This window comes from Arvicola amphibius, chromosome 4 (genome assembly GCF_903992535.2).
Source record: "Arvicola amphibius chromosome 4, mArvAmp1.2, whole genome shotgun sequence".
Classification (NCBI taxonomy): domain Eukaryota; kingdom Metazoa; phylum Chordata; class Mammalia; order Rodentia; family Cricetidae; genus Arvicola; species Arvicola amphibius.
Genome location: NC_052050.1, coordinates 120711725 through 120734926, shown reverse-complemented (window position 1 = coordinate 120734926; position 23202 = coordinate 120711725). Strand labels below are relative to the sequence as shown.

General features: G+C 37.2%; 1 protein-coding gene across 1 annotated transcript in view; it reads right to left on the bottom strand.

The window, feature by feature from the left end:
* Positions 1 to 22033, bottom strand: part of Wdr17 (WD repeat domain 17) — an 85193-nt gene extending 63160 nt beyond the window's left edge. Inside the window, exons 1-2 of the mRNA XM_042054969.1 lie at positions 21975 to 22033; positions 4961 to 5071 (exon numbers count right to left, since the gene is read on the bottom strand). Of these exons, the coding sequence (XP_041910903.1) occupies positions 4961 to 5026 (66 nt within the window). The 5' untranslated portion in view covers positions 5027 to 5071; positions 21975 to 22033. The remainder of the gene's footprint in view (positions 1 to 4960; positions 5072 to 21974) is intronic.
* Between the last annotated feature and the right edge of the window lie 1169 nt (positions 22034 to 23202).

Sequence of the window (23202 nt, the reverse complement as noted above, 5' to 3'; positions counted from 1 at the left end):
CCTAACATTGCTCTTCTGATTATTTTATTATTCCATGGTCTTTACACATTAGTGTCTTGATTTTCTCCATGTCTTCCTTTAGTTCTCTGGACACCTTTAAAATAGTTACTGTAACGTCTTTGTCTAATAGATCAGCCTACATATACATATATACATACATGTATACATGATATATATATATATATGTACATGTATACGTAATATGTATAAGTATATGTAATACTAGACAAGTACTCTACCACTAAGTGACATCTATCTCCAACCCTTCTCTTTACAGTCTTATTTTTAGACAAGGTCTCACTAAGTTGCACAGGCTGGCTTTTAACTAGAACCCATGAGCCATCTGTCCGGGCCTTCCAAGTAGGTAGGGTTACAGGCTAAAGACCCCTCTTCGATAGGACTTGATACTTTTGGTTTAAAAACTTGACATTTGAATTGACTGATATGATAGTTCTGGAAATTAGATTTTCTCATATGCAGTATTTTCTACCTTTTTATTGTTTTCATTTATTGTTTTGTTTTCTTATCTGCCAAGGATTAGCTTTGGATGGAAACTTAAGGACTTCAGAGTTGTTTAAGCGGGTGCCATTACCTAGATGTATGTACAGCAACTTTCTAATTTTCTCTGCATATGTGACTGCTTTTCAGTTTCTGAGCCTTTAGAGAATGGCTCCAAACAATGTTAACACAAAACTGTAGGCGGTCTATAAGGAGAGTGCATCAACTTTTTTTGTTGTTCCTCAACTCACTACAGATAGGAAAGCAGGGGCTTTCAAATGCAGGGGACAGAGGCAACATGCTGGTTGTCACTGTCCCTCTAAGCTGAAACAGCAGTTACTGGTCAGAAACAGTTCTGACAATGGAGAGACAGGTTGATTTTTATCCACCCTGGCTCATCAGAGCTGCTTTTGAAAGATATGCACAGCTATCTACCCTGGGATATTTGAAGTAAGAGGCAGGTAATTGCTGCTGTGCTAAGCACTGAACCTCATTGAAATTCCTTTAAAGTTAACATCCAAGCATTCTCCCTGGAAGCCACATGCATTTATAAATTTCATTTTTCCAAAATAATTATATCAAAGCAGATTATGTTACTTTAATTGACTAGGTAGGGAGACAGATTCCTAATGCTTTTCATAACGCGATAGCTTACAGATTTTTAGCATAAAATAATATTCCTTTATTTAATTGTAGCATAGTTTATTTATACACTCATCTACTGAAGGAGCCATTGCTGGTTATCTCTTAATTTACTGGTTTTATGTTCCAAAGTTATGTTATATTTCAATTTCTTTGTTGGTATAAAATTCAATATACCTTCCATATTAAATAGGTCTTGCAAACCTATGATACAATAAGTTATATTTCTTTATCTATTTTTATTTATTTATATGTTGGTTTTCTGAGACAGGGACTTGTTATGTTGTCCCGGATGCCATCTCACTCTCCTAATACAGGATGGTCTGAAATTCAGCAATCCTCTCGCCTCTATTACGAGAATGCTGGGATTATACATGAGGACGCTGCTCTCACTCTTAACTCCCTTTAAAGTTTGGGATAGAGTAATCTTTTAAGCCAGATACTAAAATAGTAAATAGGAAAAAAAATTAAAATTACATTTCTTCTTAAAAACACTTGGTTTTGAATATAGTTATTTTTTAAAATTGTGTATCAATAAACAAATCAATACTGTTGCATTAAAAAAAAACCCATACTGGGCATTTAAATAAATCCTAGTATTTACCTAGAATATTTTTTCAGCAGGATCATAAAATAGATGTAAGACTTTTATAGATTTTATTAGGGTAAACCTGTTACTAAGGAGATGAAATGAAATTCTCAGACATCTCTGCTGTCAGCATGAATAGTTACACAGTTCATGATTCTCTATTACTAAAAATAGAAAATATTCAACTTAAGGGACATTTTAAAAGCTGTTTTCATGATTTTTAAATATATGCTGCAAAAAGTCACACAGAAAGACAAACTTTTTTCTGTGACAAATAACATTTTACAGATTGAAAATAATCTTCAATATCCTCACTACATCATGCAGCATGGTTTGTGAGTCAGGTTGAGTTTCATTTGTGTTCTAAACATCTGCTGCTTGGGAAAAATAATCCTTTTGGTCCAGAAATAACATAAAATACTAAGCACGAAAGCAGACTGAATAATACAGACTTGTAGTGGGCTCAGGAAGAAAGCCCTTGCATTGTTAAAGCCACATGCAAATGGCATGTGGTTGACATTAACAGGGATATTATTTTCATTTTGTTAACCTGTGTTCTAGGTTTGCTCTCAGACCCATATACAAAACATGCACAAGCACACATGCACAGATTATGGCAAATTTACTCTTTTGTAGTGGATGAAATATAGCAGAAAACAAGCCACAGAATTATTTTATATATTAGGGTTTTAGAGGTAGTTATCTTTACTTTTGAATGTGTGGGATTATTATAAAAGAAGCAAGTTAAAATTAAAATATAAATGATATGGAAGTATAATACAATTAAAATAAATTACAAAAGTAAAAGTTTGTATATGTGTGTTTGAACATTTAAGTTATAAATCATTGTTAAGTAAAGTCCAAGTGACAATTTATTGCTCTAAATATCAAATTCATACTTATATGTCAAATTTCAAACTCAACATTTGAGTTTATAATTTTTAACTCAGAAATTTGCTTTGTTTCTTACTAACATTTTTAAATGATGATCATATAGGATATATATATTCACAACCTGGAAAATAAGCTGGACGTCTGGTGGAGATAAAAGCCAATAATTTTGTGCCAGTTTTCGACATCTACAATGTGAGTTTTCATCTCATCCTTGCCTGTACACAAACGAGCAAAGCCTAAGCAAGAAGGAACCCAAACTCACAAAGATGATATGGCCAATTTTAGGGGTAAACTTTTTTTTTGTGGTTTAGAATCCTCCTTTTAATGCCTTGGTTTAGTTACAAAGGCCCACAATAATATAGTGGCTGAAAAGGGAAAGACTCTAACCCCTCATGATCTCTATGTGTTGTTCCAAAGGCACTTTAAAATAACATACATTTTAATAAAAGGCATTTTTGTTAAAATCAGTTCTTCCTTGGCCCTAAATTATACTATTACTATATGGATTGCATGTCAAAGAAAATCAAGGTCCTGATGAGGAGCAAAAGGAGGGAGATCATGAGCAAGGAAGTCAGGACCGTGAGGAGTGCGTTTACCCATTGAGACGGTGGGACAGATCTAACGGGAGACCACCAAGTCCAGTTGGAATGGGACTGATGGAACAGGGGACCAAACCGGACTCTCTGAATGTGGCTGATGGTGGAGGAGGACTGAGAAACCAAGGACAACGGCGATGAGCATGAACTCTACAGCATGGACGGGCTCACTGTGAGCCTTGTCAGATTGGTTGCTCACCTTCCTGGACTTAGGGGGAGCTGGGAGGACCTTGGACTTAACATAGTGAAGGGAACCCTGATGGCTCTTTGGCTTGGAGAGGGGCGGAGTGGGGGTATAGGTAGAAGGGAGGGGAGGGAACGGGGAGGAGGAGGGGAGGAGATGGAAATTTTAATAAAAAAATTAATATAAATTGTTCTTGTATTTAAGGTGTACTCACACACTTTAGAAGTGCATTGGCAACTCATAGGCTGAAATTTCCCCATCATTTTTATTGCATTATCTCATTATTGAAGTTTAGAATTCAGGATGGAGAGCTCTTTCCTAAGTCACAGCATCTTTCCTGTAGAATATTTAAAATTTACTTTATGCATGCTTTTCTCCAGAGACAGATGGCTACTGGATCTGGAATGTTTATCATCTTGTTCCACAATAAAGGAAAAAAAAAAAGAGTAGCTGGAAAAAAAATCCCAAGAGGCCATGCACTGCTGATCGCTTATAATTAAAGAGAAGTAAAATAATGATTAAACATTTGTGATTGATGTGATTAGAACAGAATGCAGGGAAGCAAATAAAAAAAGAACAAAATGACTGTGTATCTTCAGTAGCATGTGCCACTGAACAGCAAGGGGGAGAACCATGGTCAAAGCTCACAAAGACACTGGCTCTTTTGTTCACAACTTAATGTAAAGAAAATCTACAGTCTTCTCCTAAATATTAACAAATTCTGCATTGAAAAAGTAAAATTAAAAACTTTACCATGGCATATTTTAAAGATGACGTTTTTCTTTTACCATTACAATGCAAATTATGCTTTCTTCAAAATAATGGACTGAGTTCTCAAGGTAACATTTTAACTGCCTTTGAAACAATTATAAGTATTTTAATTTTTTCTTAAGTTTATCAGATATAATATGGTACTCGGGATGTTTATTTTTCTTCTAATAATAGTATCATAATACTAAGTAGTATTAGCAACAACTGCTTTCTATTTAATTAAATGCTTTTATTTATGGAAAAAGGTTTGTAATAATTTGTATTTTTACACAAAAATCACATTCAAAATAATATTTTATAGCTCAATCTTAAGGACAGTCCAAAATATTACTGGAGTTTATCTACAGAGGGTTCATGACTCAGGCCTATGCTATCTAGCTACACAGAAGACTGAGGCAGAAATGCCACAGGTTCAAGGCCAGCCAAGACAGTTTAATGAGATTCTGTCTCAAAACACAAATATAAAGAAGGCTGGGCATAGAGATCAGGGTACAACAACCGCTTAGCATGCAGAGGACCATAAGTTCCAGTCAAAACTGAAAAAGAAAATCATCTACAATTGGAATGGGAGGGAGCCTTTGGTCAGAGTACAATTACAGCTATCATCATAAATTATATTCTTTTATATTGTTACTTCTGTTTAAATGGCTACCATATTCTCAGAATCTTGTATTACAAAATGTCCACAAATATAAGGAATGAGACAGAGCTCTAGAAGAAGAAAAGCAAGCAAGAAAAAAAAAAACCCTCACAGAAAATTGTAATTATAACATAAATATATCTTACTCTTTGTAGTCCTTCATACCAATCATCTTGCTCAAACCAATGAGAAACGTAAGTCATCCAAGCCATAGACAGTGTGTGTTTTAATCCAGTCAGCTGGAGAACTGTCAGCGCCTGAAGTAATAACAATGGGTTTCAACCAAACAAGTTTCACCAGGAGTGCCCCGTGAAATCATGTTCAGTACAGCAAGCTAATACTAGACAAGCATTTCAACTGAAGCAGTTCTCATAACTTGCACATAGCTATTGAGAGAAAGCTACATCAGAAAACCCCGACCTACATACAAAATTGAAAACTAAAGCAACTTTACGTTGTGGGGTTCCAGGAAATGACTATCAGATACTTGGCCTTCACTCACGTTCTAGAAACACCTTAGATTTGTTTTAAAGAACAAGCAAATGATTTATAAAAGTTAACAGGTTTTTTAAATTCCAGGAAAATAACAAAAAGGGAGCAAAATCCATCAATCATGTTTGTTTTTCCTACAATACTTGAGAGATTAATCAGTTAGCAAGTGATGAACTGCAGCTCAGGTAGCTGTGTCAAAATTTTAATGGTTGTGCATCTCTTAATACAGTGCTAATAAGTTAGAGCATGATAAAAATCACAATTTCATGTTAGTTTAGTTTTACTTGTTCTGGGAAAAATAATTACTAGCTATAATAGTATAATATAATAAATATAATTAATATATAATAATATAATATAATATAATATAATATAATATAATATAATATAATATAATATAATATAATATAAAGTACATTATGTATGGTGTGGTGGTTTGAATAAAAATGGCTTCCATAGGCTCATAGGGAGTAGCACTAATATTGGCCTTATCGAAGTAGGCATGACTTTGTTGCAGGAAGAGCATCACTAGGGGTGGGTTTTAAGTTCTCTAATGGTCAAGTAAGATCTAGTGTGACACTGACTTCCTGCTCCCCTCTGATGCAGATGTAGGCCATCAGCTCCTTCTCCAGCGCCATGTCTGCCTGCGTGATGTCGTGCTTCCTATCATAATGACATCTGAACTGTAAGTCAGCCCCAATTCTAAGAGCTGTCATGGTCATGGTGTCTCGTCACAACAATAAAACCCTAACTATGAGGTATCGAGAAAAAGTGTGTTTTGTGTTTCCATTTGAGTGACTTCTCCTTCACATAAAAGGATAAAGGCAAGCTTTTTTCTGTGGTGGAAAGCTGCACACGGGTGAAAATTCAGCGTCACCAGTTATTTGAGAACATTCGCATCCTTACTGTGATCCCTATTTTTTGAAGTATTTTTACTAATATCTACTTGCAACTTCAGACCAAAAAGCATAGGCATAGATTCTGGCTTCTCCAGGAAGTTCCAGGTGCTTGCTTCTGTCATTACATTTTCATGTTGTCCCTCATTCTGGACCTTACTCTTCTGCCTGGCTCTTTATTTCACACAGAGAATTTTGTTCTTGACCACCTCAAAGTTGGAATCTCAGACCTTTACTTACCTTCTTCATTCTCCTCTGTCTTTCTTATGCTATTTTGACTTGCATTTTTTGTTATTGCTGTTTTTTGAGACAGGGTTTCTCTGTGTAAAGCCCTCACTGTCCTGGAACTAGCTTGTAGATCAGGCTAGCATCAAACTCACGGAGATCCACCTTCCACTGCCTCCCAAGTTCTGGGATTAAAGGCATGCATCACTACTGCCTGGGCAGCTTGCAATTTTTTTTATATCTAAGTCCTGTCATATAATTTTCATTTCATCTGATGTTGAATCTTAGCTACCACCTCCCATGTCAGTGACTGCTTCCGAGAGCCAAGTCTCCCAATGTAGGGAGCCTACTCCAAGCTTACAAATCTCATATTCATTTTAAACTCCCTACTTAACCTAGAAACTTTATATTTCTACCTGGCCATTTCAATATCTACATGTTCAAACCTAGCCTATGTCTCTCAAGGGAACTTTCTTTTTCTATCAACAACAAATAATATTTTTCTGCTATTATTACTGCTCATTTGGACCACTACCACCATACTCTAGGAAGTGACCAGAGAAAACTTCCTTTGATCATGTCATTAATACATCTTTCCTCCCAAGTATATTTGTTCAATAAGCTTTATAAACCTTTGCAAACCCCCTTTTCACCACATTAATGCCATTGCTCATAGCAACCCTCTTCCCATGATGTCTGATCCAGACTCCTGCAGTAGGCTGATAACTAGGGCCGTGATTTCATTGCAGTTCCCACGTGTATTAGTTTGGTTCTATGGTGCTGTGATAATCACCATGACCAAAAGCAGGGTGGAAAGCAGGGTGGAAAGGGAAGGGTTCATTCTGCATACAGATCACCGTCTATCACCGAGGAAAGCTAAGGCAGGCAACTCCAGACAGACCAGGGGCAGGACATGAAGTGGAGACCACAGAGGATTGCTGCTTACTCGCTGCTCTCCCAGATTTTCTCCATTACTTTGTTTACATAGCCCAGGCTCATCCATCTAGGCATGTCAGTGACTGCAGAAATATGGGCCCTCCTACATCTATTAGAAATTAACAGTGTTCCACAGACATTCCCACAGGCCAATATGACGGAGGTAGTTCCTCAATTGAGGTTCCCACTTCCCAGGTGACTCCAGCTGTGTTAAGGTGACAAGACCTAACCAGAACATTAAATATGTATTTATCTTTACTTCCTGATGCTTTTATATGGGCAGTATTTTCTTCTCACCCTTTTCTGTGAATGATGAGCTGTTTCATTTTTCAAGACCCTGCATAGATACATTTTTCTTCTCATATTATCAAAATTCCTCATCTTTGTATATTAATACCTGATATTAAGAACTCCATGATAAGTAATTTTGTAGGCATAAACTGTAAGTTCTCCCAAGCCAAAAACAAACCAAAGAAGCTGCTTATTCTTCACTGTATAGAAGTTATGAAATGTTTGCTAGGGGAACTTGCACACACTGTGTCAGGGAACTCTGCCATCTAGTGGTGGTACCCATGAATAAGCAGCACATATTTCTGATACTTGGAAAGGATAGAAACCAAGGACAACGGCAATGAACATGAACTCTACAACATGGACGGGCTCACTGTGAGCCTTGTTAGTTTGGTTGCTCACCTTCCTGGACTTAGGGGGAGCTGGGAGGACCTTGGACTTAACATAGTGAAGGGAACCCTGATGGCTCTTTGTCTTGGAGAGGGGTGGAGTGGGGGTATGGGTGGAAGGGAGGGGAGGGAAGGGGGAGGAGATGGAAATCTTTAATAAAAAAATGAGAAAAAAATAAAAATAAAAATAAAAAACTTAAAAAAAGAATGCACTGAGAATGAACTGAGATTCCAATCATATAGGAGTTACAATCCATTTTCTTGTAGTGAAGCAGCTAACCAAAGAGCTTACTACAAAGCTCTAGAGGTTAAAACACATACCAGAGGTGGTAAATATGTTTTGTTATCATGTCAAACACCAGCTGTGCATTAAGTTCTTAAAAGCCAATGTAGTTACTATTAATACATTGTTTATGAGGCATGCACATAATAACTATGCTTTATTTGTTGATACATTTTCAAAAGCACTACTTTAGCTATTTGAATGAGAAGGTCCAGTGAAGGCTCACCCCACGTACTTGATCCTTCTGTTGGTGGTGGTGTTTGGGGGAAGTTTAGGAGGTGTGGCTTTGTTGGAGCATTTATGTCACTGGAGGTGGGAGTTTAAAGACTGATGCCATTTCTAGTTAACTCTCTGCCTGTTGATTGCCATTGAAGATGTGAGCTCTTGGCTTTCTGCTACTGCTGCCATACAGGCACCCGCTGCCAAACTGTCCCCACTACATGGACGCTAGCCCTCTGAATCTGGTTACTGTTGCCATGCCTGCACCCGCTGCCATACTATCCCCACTACATGGACTCCAGTACTCTACATGGACTCTAGAACTGTGAATACAAATCAACTCTTTCTTCTTAAGTTGCCTTAGTTAAAGTCCTTTTATCACAGCAACAGAAAAGTTAGTAGTACATCTACTTAATGGGTTTTTAATTTTAATCATGTATGTGTGTGCGTGTGCGCGCGCGCATGTGTATGTGAGTATGAGAACATGAATGAGGGTACCCTCCGGGGCTAGAAGAGGTAGGTCATCAGATACCCTAGAGCTGGAGTTAGGGGTGTCTGACAGTTTCACTATGAGTGCTGAGAACTGAACGTGGGTCCTCTGCAGAAGCAACAACAGCCTTTAACTACAGCCCTGTAATTTAGCCTTACTTCCAATATTAAAGGCAAAATATGTCCTGTCACGTCATACCAGATTACATTGCACAATGTATTTCTTTGTTTTATTCCATGTATTTTGATTTTACTCCATTTAATGTCGTATTGGTAAATGGGGTTTATCTCCTACACCTTTCTGAAGGGCACAACTGAATTCCTTAGTTAACCCTCATAAAAATGCATGTCATGGCCAATCAGCAGTAATCAGCAGGACGGAAAATGTCACAGTGTGACTTTTTCCACATATTTGCCCCTCAGAATCTATGTCCATCTGCATAAACCACTAATAGTTCATTACCCACAAATGTCATCAATTCACATCAGCAGATTAGTACACAGTTTTCACTTAGCATTGAAAAGAAATGATAAAAATCAAATGCTGTTGGTGCTTAAAATAAAGGTAATGAAGTAAATTGATTTTAAGACTAAATACTATGAGCATAAGACATCCAGACCTACAAGGGATCTGCAGTCTTATTTTTAGTCCTGATTTTCATATATTTCTCTCTTCCGTCATCTTTTCATAACTTAATCATGGGAAGACGCCACCTCTCTGCCTATTGCTTTTGAGATTGCCATGCACCTTGCTTTGCCCGGTAATAGATGGGCCAAAGTCACTTCCTTGTCTCCACTGCAGGCCATGATTATAGTGCTTTTTCATTTATATCTTTGTGTTACTCAAATCAGCATGAAAGGAAAATTCTGTAGCAATGTTCTCAACCTTCCTGCTGTCACCTTTTAATACAGTTCCTCATTTTGTGGAGACCCCAACCATAAAATTATCTTTGTTGCTACTTCATAACCATAATTTTGTTTCTGTTATGAATCATAATGTAAATATCTAATATGCAGGATATCTGACATGCCATATCTGACACGTGACCCCTGTGAAAGAATCTTTCTATCCCCTGAAGGGGTCGTGACCCAAGCATTGAGAACCATTGTCCTATAGCTATTCCACTGGTCTAAGAAAGACGATCAAGAAAAATAAGCTTCTGCTTGTTCTCTCAAGTTCTGCCTCCATCTTTTCTGCTCTGACTCACATTGACATTTGTCTGTCCCATTTTACTTGCTCTCTCAGACCCAGACATTGAGTATGACTCTGAACTGTTGCTGTTTTCAGCCCGCCATTTTTACACCATTAACCTAGCATCCACATTGTGTTATTCTTACATACTCTGATAAAGCACAATTAGTTCCTAAATGGAAAGTGTGAGGCACGGTATTAGTTAGGGATTAGTGTTAGTTAGGAAGTACCAGGCACAGATTGAGTTTGCATTTCTTTGCACAAGCTTCAACTAAGAGCCTTGGAAAAAGGGACAAGGGAGAACCTGGGAGAATCCTTCAGTGGTGCTGATATGCAGAGTGCAACTTTCTTTTGATATCAGTAGCTCTGCAACACTGTATACTTCCCCAAATCTTCCTTTGATTTAAGAACTGTCCTTCAGTTTGTTAGAGAAAAGAGAGAAATAAACATTGCTTTCCTAAGGGCCATCTACTCGTTTGTTTTTTCTTCAGTAAAACATCTTGGGCCTTATCCTCCACCAAAATAAAACATATATTTGTCACTGCTGGGTGAAGCGCAAGAAATGGCTCCTAAATATCAGGCATCTCACAGTCTGTCTGTCACAGAAGGGAGGGGGGTACAGAGGATGAGCTCCAGAACGCTCCCTAAGAGCTCAGTCTGGGAGATGAACACTGTAACGCACTCGCCCATTGGCATAACACACTAATTCAATTGCCATGTTACTTCTGAGTTGTCCGGATGCTATGGCATCATCTGCACAAAGAACTGCAACGCTGTCTTCATTTAAAAATATTTACTGAGTATATAGTTATTTATTTCTTAACAGTTTAATTGTAATCTGTAACTGAGTTATTATCTCCTGAAATTTTCAGCAAATTTTTTTAATATTAGCATCTCTAGTTCATTCCAACCTAAAACTACTGAAAAACAAACAACCAAAAGCAAGACTTGCATTTCAGTAACAACTCACTAATGTTAATGCAACTCTAAGATGTCCGGCAAACATTATAATATGTCATACGCTATATATTTTTAGTTATAATCCTATAAAATGGAGTTCCAAGAGCTATTAAAAATGATTTAATTTTCTAAGGAAATTTATCTTGAGTTCCTGCTATATACACTATACTTATAAGAAATGTGACCACAAGCAATCAACATTCAAAGAAAAGCATTTTACTTTCTATGAAAGTCAGTTTGTTTCAGCAGAAAAATCTAACAAGCTGTTTTACTTTTTATTAAGGGTATATTTTCCTGTCTAAAACACATCTTTATCCTCACTATTTCGTAAAACTCAAGAAAACTGCAGGCTTGCAGTAATTCTAACGCTATTGAAACACACTATTTTCATCTGCCTTGCTACGTAAGATGGTATTTTTGTTGACCTTATTTCTGTCATGTGCTTCTGACTTTATTTCCAATGACACAAACACCTGTATCTACAATATGTAACACCAGCTACTACAGAGACTGGACAGAAGTTCAGAACAGAAGGCAGGGAGTATCTTAAGGTACTCTGCTTTAGGTAGTCTTGAAGGCTATACAAAAAGGGAAAGTTTAAACTATCAGGTAAACATTCTTTATCCACATCTAAGATGAGATGACAAAAATGCGAGAGATTGTGCAGCGTGGAAGGGACAAATAGGTGGGGCTAAGAAGATGTCAAATTGTAGAGTTCATGACACAGAATATGAATGGTGCTGCCTATGTGACAGGAGATCTTTGAACCATTTTAAACACACTGACAATCAGAGATGGAGTTTGATAAATATCATCCTAATATTAAACAGATGGGATATAGAACAAAAAGACACGAGCTACAGAGAAAATGACAAGGTTTTAAACTAACAGCTAAGGGAAAGTAAGGGATAAGGAAGACTCAAGGAAGGTTCTAGATCTCTGCCATCTCATAGGGTGATCATATAAGGGGTATAGCTTGATTAAGATAGAGTGTCAGCTTTCTGACACTGTAGTGGGTCCCCGAGTGAATCAACTCATAAACTAGGTTTATTTCACTCACAGATTTTGGTGCTGTCTGTGATTGGTCGGCCCTGTTGCTTTCCCGCTATGGAAAAGCAAGGCAGCCTGGTTGATGCAAGTGCCAAACAAAACAATGAACATGAACATGAGACAAGATCAACAGGAAGAAGGGCTGCAGTCTCGCTTTTCCCTCAAATCAACACCCTAACAACCTGAAGATGTTAGTGTGTCCTGCTTTTAAGGATTCTACCTCCTCTCAACAGTGTCACATTGGTGACAGAGTCTTCCCCATACAGACCTTTGGGGTCACCCAAGCTCCCACCTACATCAGATATATTGAATGCAGAGAGTAGATGGGATATCAGATGGCAAAGGTTAGAACTAATTCAAAATGGAGGCTCAAATCCAAAATCATGGAGAACAGTGAGAGATAAACATTTTATGTATAATTTTGAACTCTTCCACTGGCTAAAGAATAAGTAGAGGAAATGATATAATGGATGGAAAGTTGAATGAAAGAAGTGATTAAAGAAATTAAAACAAACAAAATAATGACTCAAAGATGAATATTTGAGAGGGTACATATTTCCAAGAGACCAAGTAAGATTATAAATTAAGCATATGCCTTATATTCAGGGATTAAGAGGAAGGTAGTTGTTAAACATAGTTGCTTATTTCTAGAGTTCCACAACTAGGGAGTCTTGTTCAACAAAACCTCTACTTCTGGGGTCTATAGTGAGTTTAAAGCTAGCCAAATTCTATCATTATAGGTTTATTTATATGAGTGGTGTAGGAGGTTCTTCTCTATTTGTGTTGCTTTCATTGGTTGAATAAAGAAGCTGCCTTGGCCTTTTGATAGGACAGTCCTTAAGTGGGCAGAGTAGGCAGAACAGAATTCTGGGAAGAAGAAGGCAGGCAGAGATTGCCGCCATAGAGCCAGCCACCAGGTCAGACATGCTGAATCCTTCCTGGTAAGCCACGACCTCATGGTGAACACAGATTATTAGAAATCGGTTAAATCAAGATGTGAGTTTGCCAATAAGAGGCTAGAAATAATGGGCCAGGCAGTGTTTAAATTACTACAAGTTCCGTGTGGTTATTTCAGGGGTTAAGCTAGCCAGGCACTGGGAATTCAGCCTGTTCTCATGCTATATATGAGCTGTCATTGTTACTTACAATATTATGAGTAAAAACACATTCACAAATAGTATCACCTCAGTCAAAATAATATCTCAGGGCTACATTATAATCTAAGAGGAATTCTCACTAGAGATAAGCTAAACGATGGATATCATAGCTGCTTTTTGAAAGGTAATATGCATATATTAATAACTGATAATGCTCACAGAAATTCAACAGCCTTAATCCCAAAAAGAATGCATAAATTTAATTGCCAATAATTCATTATATAAGCCTCAATTTAGGGAAAAAATAGGCAGAAGAAAAAAAGGGCTGGGGGAATTCAGTGGGTAAAATACTCACCACACAAGGGTGAAGATTTGAATTCAAATCCCCAGAGCCCACAGGAAAGTGGGTACAACAGCATGTTCTGTAATCTCAGAACTTCTACCGAGAAGTGGGGGGCAGAGAGTGACAAAACCAGGAACTCCTAAGTCAACTAACCTTCTGTATGCAACTCTCAACAACAAATGGAGGTTTTGTCTAAAGTCTGATCTCCACATGTGCTTCACGACATGTGTACATACACACACATACACACATAAACACACACACTTGAACGCACTTGCCCACATGCATGCATGCACACAACATGAAAGTAATAGTGAAATGTTCTACTATGGGAACAAAGAAGAGTAATGGAAAGAAGGAAGAGGTAGAAAATGTATGACTTGAGAAAAGAACACTCAAAATACATTATGTGTGTGTATGTGTTAATATATAAGATGTATATTTGTATTAAATGTCTGTATGTAACCAAGCACCATTCATAGTGGATATATACCCATGGAAATAAACAAATGAACATAAATATATTGTTTTCCAGCTGCACACACACGTTAACATATCCAGTAGTATGCAGTTCATTCTTTCAGTCTTCTGAGCTTATAAAGATGTTTTTAAGTGTTGCATACAATTGGAGAAAATTCATGTAGGCATTTATCTCTATTATACTGATTTAAAAATTCATAGAGCTGGCCCTATGGTGCAGGCTTGTAATCTGAGCTACTTGGTGTTAGGCATAAGAATCTCAATTTTGAGGCTTGCCTTAGGTTACAGAAAAGTTCAAAGCCAGCCTAGGTGATTAGTGATTATCACAATGCAAAAAGTCAAAAAGAGCTGGTGTGCATTACAGAGATAGCATGCTTGTCTGTCATGTATGAAACCAGTCACTAATGTTGAAACAAAGCAAGTGGAAAAGTGGAAAATAAAAGAAATCTTATCTAAAACCAGAGCCACAACAATAATATATTTAGCTGAAGAACTATTGTGGTCTCACTATTTTATAGCGTAAATAACATTCATCTATGAAGGAAAATACTAAAAGAAATCTTATAAATACAACAATTTGGAAAACCAATTGCACATTTTATCTTGCTAAAAGTATTTGACCAAAAATTCTAGACTTCTGAATATTAAGAAAAACAAAAATCTATATTGATTGTCTTCTAATTTTTAAGATATAAGAAGCAAAAAACTTGAACAAGATCCTAAAGATAACAACAGCAAGAGCAATTTCTGAAAGAAGATAGACGGCCACAAAGTTAGTCGTGAAAGTTTGCATATTAGACTTCGTTTTCTCAGATAATGAGATTTAAGGAAATTTCAAACAGAAAAAAATAATAATTTATAATAACTTACCATTTAACATACATAATCATTAGATGAGCAGTTTTATTTTGGGGTAGAAACTGATACAGACTACTAATGAATTTTGACTCAAAGTTACTTGTGTGATTTAAAATCAATTATGAAAAGACAAATTATTTAAAATTTTGAAATTTTATGTTGTGCCATTAAATTAATGTAAACATTTCAATAAAGTATACTAATATACAAAGAAGTATTAGAAATAAATGATTTGAACAAAAAGACTGTAAGTAGTTTAAGAAGCATATTATGAAAACAATTACATTTGTATATAGGTATATACACCTACACTAAAATTAAAATAATTAGCAATTTCTGAGTGATTTGGGAGAATATTTGGGAGAATAGTCCAAATACTTATAATTTCATTGACCACTTTTCAAATCATTTATTTATTAAAAATATTCATTAAACAATAAATATATACTACTTAGGGAAGAAATTTTTATCAATAAAACTAATTAGAGTATTGTTTTCTATACTTAATTTTATAGGATGGGAGTATAAAATGAACAAAATACACAAGTGTTTTACACATATGAATGTTCAAATAATGGTATGATTAATCAAAGCAATCAATATATATATGTATATATAAGCTCAAATATATATCATATACATATATAATAAAAATATTTGTGGTGGAGAAAAATAGCCATAGCAGTGTTTAAAATATGAATGCAAATAGAGAAAAAAAGCTACACTCTAATTATATAATTTTTTACTGCTTGGTGAAATATTTGAAAATTACAAAAAATTAGAAGGAATAATTTTAATTATTGTTTTGGCTCACAAATATCAAATCTTCTTATCCTGGTATTTATAATTCAAAATAACTACTATCCTTATGGTGACATTTTATTAAACAATATTTTATAATTTTCTAAATCAGCTTTTCACCATGTGTGTTTCTCATGTGTCTGACACATCAATTAACTTAATGTTCTACAAATGCAGATATCCGGATCACATGTTTAATTCCACTGAGTCAGAATTGTTGTTGGGGCATGGCAACGTATACTCACACGATTTATTTGACCAGCAAAGCAAGAAAACAAGGTCAACAGTAGAGACAATTTACCAGGAAAGGTACATCTAGTATGTTGTGAGAACAAGGATTAATTTCCTAAACGTCTGTCATTCTTGAGTTTATGCTCAACACAACATTTTATGTAAAGATTCTCTGTGTATGTCAATTCATGACGGTCTTAAAAGCTTAGAGGATAAAAATAGGTCACAATAAGTACAGTATTAGTCTACTTTGAGATCCTGGATTAGGTGGTGAGTAGAAAAGGTTAAGATTCTTAAATGGTTTTAGCTTGAACTCACAAAATGACTACTCATACCTGTGTAAGTTTCAGTTAGTCAACATAGCCAGCAGCTTGTGTGTAAGGTCTAATAATAGGTATAACCCAGAAAAGGAAGACACTGATTTAAACAGGGAGAAATGTGGATGACATATTTTCACCGTGCGCCCAAATACAATTATTCTTATATAAGTGTATAAATGTGTTTGTATGTGTGGAGTTGCATGTGTGTTTGTGCAGCTATGTGCATGTATGTGGGTACCAGAAGACAGTCTTGGCGGTCATCCTCAGGACTGCTGCTCATCTCTTTTGAGATAAAGTCTCTCATTGGCCCGGAGCTCCCGAATTAAGCTAAAGTGCATGGTCAGTGAGTCACAGAGATGCTCCTGTGTCTACCTTAACAGTACTTGAGGCTAGCTTTAAAAAAAAAAAAAAATCTGGGGAGCTTGTTAGAATTTCCGACATAGCAGATATGTGACCTGCTGTTTCATTGTTTATCAAGCACTCAGGAAAGCTAATGCTGCTGGTCTTAGTAAATGGGTTATAGATACCATTTAGTACCAAGGCAGATGACAAGTTTAGACTTTAAATTTTTAACTGAGGGTAGCCATAATCTATTCTTTAGATATAACTTCACAAAGCATCTTAATTCTAATATTCTTAATGATTAATTGTAAGTGTGTTAGCTATGCAAATTTCTGCACCGAGGCGTGCATTGGGTTGAAGGACCATATTGTAGTCACAAAAGACTTCCATGCAAAACTTTGATCACATTAATTTATAAGCAAATCAACAAGTTACAATAATTGTAATAAGGGAGCTTTTAACTAGTATTTTAAGTAAACAGTTTTATGTGATGAGATCAAATATGTATACTGTTCGTTAGATACAACCATTATTTTAGGAAATATAAGTGATTTAAATCCTAACTATTCAAATTGTGTCAGCACTGGAAAAATTACAATGAGAAAATAATATTGGAAGTACACATTGCAACTCTTGAGAGGGAATGAAGAACATTAGGAACCCAAAGCCTGAGGGGTTCAAGACCAGGCTTCCATTGCTAAATTTGAGAGCCAGTTTGAATGTCTTTGGTCCTCATCCATGGAATAATCATGTTCTAGTAATCCCTGCATCTTAAATTCTGACATGATTCCTTCAAATCCGTTATCATATTTCCATCTAAGAAAAATACAAGCTAGAAGGGTGGGATGGCTTGTGTCTGTAAGCCCAACACTCTAGAGGCTCAAGCAGGAGGATTTCTATGAGTTGCAGGCCAGCCGGGGCTCCACAGCAAGATGTAGGCCAGCCTGGGCTCCAGAGTGAGTTGCAGGCCATTTTTACTGATGATGTAAGAGTCTGTCTCTAAACAAAACACTCGGTAATTACATTTTTATTGGGATTTACTCAAATATATATTGAAAAACAAGGAATTAAATGTAAGCTATTACTAAACAGTACTCAATTTTCAAGACTCTACGTGCAGGTATTTTATAAGAAAAGGAAAGCCATTTTTGTACCACATCTAACACGAGTGTTCTGTGTAATAAGAATTACTTTCTGCTTTCCAAATGCAAAGTGACTTTTCTGCATGTTATACTATGACATGTAGCTTATTAGATACGAAATTTCCAGGAAAATCAACAACGTTAATAATTTAAGGTGCTGAGAATTTGAAATAGGTGAACAGTAAACCTGTGTTCAAGGAAAGCTACTTAAGGAACTCTGCTTTGAAATCCCCATCTCCCAGCATCTATGAACCAAGCACTAGATGTTCTAACATCCTCATGGATGGCTCTTCTGCCAGGATTACCTGTGCATGAAATTTATCCGACAACCCTGACAAAGCAAATGATACCGATGAACTATCTCCTATAGTTGAAGATTTATATTACTGCCAGTCTCTGTGTTGCTGGGTTTTATAAATTGGAATGCAGAACGCCAGGAATTTGGAGATAGCCTAATACGGCATACTCTAAGTATCTGTAAGGTTATGAAAGCAACATCTGTTACTGGAAACAGAGGCACTATTTCACAGAGCTGCTGGTAGGACTGCGTGGAAAGGACCAACTGTGATTCCGAATTCAGAATGTCCCTTCGCCCTTCTTTTTGGAAAAATCCAGCAAATTTTTTAAATGGCTGATTTTCCATTCGATATTTCTAAAAATGACCATGGGATTTCCTTTCTCGATTTATGTTTCCATCTAGCTTCAGCCAGCACATGCCTTCAACCAGCTGCTTGAGAGTCCTTTCCTCCACCTGGACTGAAGCCTTGGGTAAATAAGAGCTTTTCAAATCCTGGCCTCTAGGAGGTTTTGTGTCTCTCAGTCTTGGCATCAGGCGTGGCGACAGTAGGCAGTGGGAAACAGTATAACATAGTCCTGGGCAGGCCTGGCTCATGGGGTCACTTACCTCACAAGGGTTAACAGTTCTCAGCGACTGATCTGCGACCTTTGACCCTGAAGATGAGAGTTCTCTGAAACCTCTCTAGTGATCAACACCTGCAGGTTCTATTCCTCCAGCGCTGGCTACTCTAGAACTTTCAGCTGAACGTTAGATTATCAGTGGTCGCTGCCAGAACTAAAGACGTCCGCCTCTGCCTCAAAACGCTTGGAAGTCAGAGCACCTAGGGGGTTGTTCAGGAACTAAAGTATCAAGTGTGGTTAGGATCAGTCAGGCATGTGCTTCCCCTCCCCACCAACGATAGGATCCATGGAGCAGATATTTGTGCCATCCCTACAGGCTTCAACCTGCCTTTTCTTTAGTAGCCAAGCAGTGACTGCTGGCATGCTGTCCTAGGAAGCTGTCCCTGGGGCTAGAGGGTTCAGTGTTATGGAGCCCTTGCTTGGTGTCAGACAGGCAGCACTACAATGACTTTAATACACTTAACAGAGACTAAATGATGCTTTACAGCTTCACAGCACCCCAGGAGTGGTGGGTCCTTCTTGGAACTCTTAAATAATGCGAGATGAGAAATCAGTTTTCCTCTGGGTTTTGTTTCTATAGCAGAATCTCTAGGGGAATTTCGAAAATTCTCCTTAGGCATTCGTATGTAATTGCTTGTTCTCAGATCTCAAAGGCACAGTCTCATTAACAGTGGAAGAATAATGGCTAGGATATTACCAAAGGGCAACAACATATAATTGTAGGTACTGGAAGTGTCACTTGCAGTTTACCACACTTCTAAGACAACTGAAGGAGCATAATTAATAAGTTCATAAGAAATCCTTCTTTATCTCCTAATAAGGTTTATTTTAAAATAAAATATTCTAGTTGGGTGGTGGTAGGACAAGCCTTTAATCCAGGTACTCAGGAGGCAGAGACAGGTGGATCTCTGTGAATCTGAGGCCAGCCTGGTCTACTGAGAAAGTTCCAGAACAGGCTCCAAAGCTACAGAAACAAACAAAGAAAAAATTCTGCATAGGCCATCCATCTATGAAGATACTGAAAGTCACATAACTAACATTTCTTTCTTCCATGCATAGACACAGCATCACCATGAATGACTGACTAACCTGGTTATCCAAATAATAATAACTATTGATATTCTTTCTGTATATATCAGATTTTAACTAAATCAGGAATATGGGAAGAAAATGCTAATCCTCCAAATTAATGGAACTTTCATTTTAGTCTTCATTACAATGCTTCAGAAAATTAAGTTAAGTTAGAGAATTTATACATCTCATTAGCAATGACACAATAACCATTCATGTTGACCTTCTACGGCTCAGCAAGTTAAATGAAACAAAACATACAGGCAAACAAACACAAAACATTTTATATTCTTCTCAGAGTGGTTCAAAGAACACTCTTGTTTCATCTCTGCTCAGACTAAGGGCTTCAAAGTCACTTAGAGAAAACAATAACAAAATCAGTCTATCTCTAGTTAATTTAGAGATCAACCTGAAAAAATAAATTTCAAGCTAATTCATTTATAGCTTTCCATGCATAATATTATTATATATTGTGACCAAAGTGTGACTTTAGAATTCCAATATACCAATTTTAAATTATAAAATTAAAAAATGAGAATTTTTAAAGTCAATTATATGTAATATTTCCCCCAGATGTCTATGATTCTTTAAAAATTTCTTTTAAAATCAACATAAGAGGATGTTGGATCAATATAAATTAAAAATCCAACTAGTCTTGATATGTGTGTGCTTGTGTGTACTTATATGTTTATAGAGAACACTCAGAAACATGTTTTTCCTTTTATGGGTTTCTTTTGAAATAGATCATTAGTTGATTTCAATTTAGAAATCTTCCCAAGCACTCTTAATTTAATGGCCCCAAACTACCATGCGTTGAATCTAATGTACATGGGAAGTAGAAAAAGACAAGATCTCCTGAGTAAATTGGGAGCGTGGGGATCATGGCAGAGGATAGAAGAGGAGGAGGAGGAAAAGAGAGAAGAGAGAAAAATATATAGCTCAATCAAAACAACAAAAAACTACCATGTTTTACATTAATCCATAGTTAATCCATTAAATCAAGTTTTCCACATTTTCTGAAACTGACAACTTTTCAGAGTCACTTAAGTTAATCAGACAATCTCAGAATCCTGCCTTCCAATATAGAACTGTAATCAGGGCCTGGCACATTCAGGCAGCTGCAGCAGCACCTCGGAGAACAGAGGAATACTCTTTTCATACATTTTACAATCTCTATTATGACAGTGTTAGGTTCTCCCCATGTGAAATAATAAGACAATTCATGAGCCAACTAATATGTAGAATATTTCTATCTATATTGAGTTCAAGCTTTTAAATCCTCATAATTTTTTTGCACGTAACTAGCTTTTGATTATTGCAACACAGAAATGATATTATAATACTAAAACTGGCAATTACAATTTAATATTATTGATTTTTAAATTGAATATTTCATGTCTCTTAAGCAAAAAATGTGTGTTTGTGTTCCTAGTTTTCTTTGGAGGAGAGTTATTTTGAATAAACTAGAAACATAACATATCTTCAAATCTATCTTAACATTTATGTGAAATAAATGTGACTTTTAGTTTTTTTTATATATGTGCCAACTTTTCAGTGTATTTCATTCTAATTGACTTTAAACAGCATCATTTTTGCTACTATGAATATCTGGATGCAAAAAAATTGGATATATGGGGAACAAGAGAAGAAAGTATTTTCATGATTCCCTCAATATGCAATAATCTTTCCTCAGGTTTAGTATTGCCCATTTATTATAGCAAAGTTCTTCTCCGAAGTTTTCTTGGTACAAACATTTCAAAGAGAGAAGGTAATCTATGCAAGTGTGTCTGGCACCTTGACGGAGTAACATTCTAGGCTCGAGACATCCGTATGCTTAAACTTAGAAATAAAATCAGTGTGTCTAGAAATAACCACAGATTCCATGCAGGAAAAGTTCACATACATGACTGTTGAGTTCTTACTGTGCCTTCTAATACTCGGGTGTATGGCTGTAAAACTCTGGGGATTAGCCCGTTAAGCACCACAGTTTGCACAGCGCCTTAGGAGGCACAGAGCCCTAGTCAGCGACCTCAGAGTGCTGGTTTCTGAGCAGACGCCAACTCCTTCAAACATCACCCTCCTCCACGGGGGGCCGACCGGAGTAGCATACTTTGTCACCCCTCCTGGACCCTTACCTGGAGGAGGCAGCAGCTGCAGGTGTAGGCAACTGGACAACGGCAGGTGCTGAAGCGGGAACGGCCAGAGGGAACGCCCCTGCCCGCGCACCCGCCACGCCCTCCTCGCCACCCACTCAGCTCTCAGGGGCGGGGCGGCCCTGAGCATCCCGGAGCCTGAGGCGGATTCCGCCCACCCTGCACAGTGCAGGGTGGGGCCGACAGCACTCTGGCTCCCGCCCCCGAATAGCACGTGATAAGCACGCTCGCGTCTTATTGGAGATCCTGGGGCGGAGAGGCGGAAATCTCTCGTGACCTCTGGAAACCGGGCTCAGAGCGAGTTGGTTACCTAGCAACGGGGCTGCTTTTCAGAAGATGCAATTCCGAAGCACGGGGGCAAAGCTTCAGGCAAAGCCTGTGCAATGAGGTTTTAAAAGGTAGGGCAGACAGACTGTAACCCACCAGCGTTGTCACCAACTAATATTCCACAAAATTTATATTGTATATAAAAATGGGTCGAATGAACAAGAAACAAGGCACCTGGCTTCTACATTAGTCTTGAACCATTGCTTGGAATGTGAGTGTAGAATGCTCTCTGTCCCACATTTCCTACTCTCTGATTGGCTCAAGTGGCCCCACGGACCACATAGGCGACTGAGATTGTTTTGATTAGCCCAGCTGCGTGCAATTAATATGTGTCCATACAGTGAGCAAAATATATTTCCCCTGTGGACTCCTGTGGGATGCAAATGCTTGCTTTTGTTACTCATGTAATTAGGGTCTACATATTTCTGAAATAGCTTCTTTAATTAGGTCCTTTAGTCAATACTTTGGAGGAAACAGGCCTTCATGTACTTGAAAATGACCTTGAAAAGCACAGTATTCACTACAAAGCGAGTAAGCAGATGTTCAGAATCATGGCGAGTGGCCATGGCAAAGGAACACTGATGCAGGCTGCCGCAAATAGTGTGTTCCACCGTGGAAAGAGTTAGCAAACTTTTTGTAGCCACAGAACAAAAGTCAGAAATCAACACATTTGTCAGATGCGTTGTTGGGAACATCAGATAAGCAGGTTACACAAAGCTGAGAAATTTAATAGATGCTGTCTAGAGACACGATTAGCCTTTGGTTAGGAGAAGCTAGTGGTCTACTAATTTAATACATTCGAAAAGTTTTACATAATAGTGAAAGGAATTTTATATCAGATACCGAACAATGAACAGCTACTAAAGGGAGTAAGGTAGTCCCA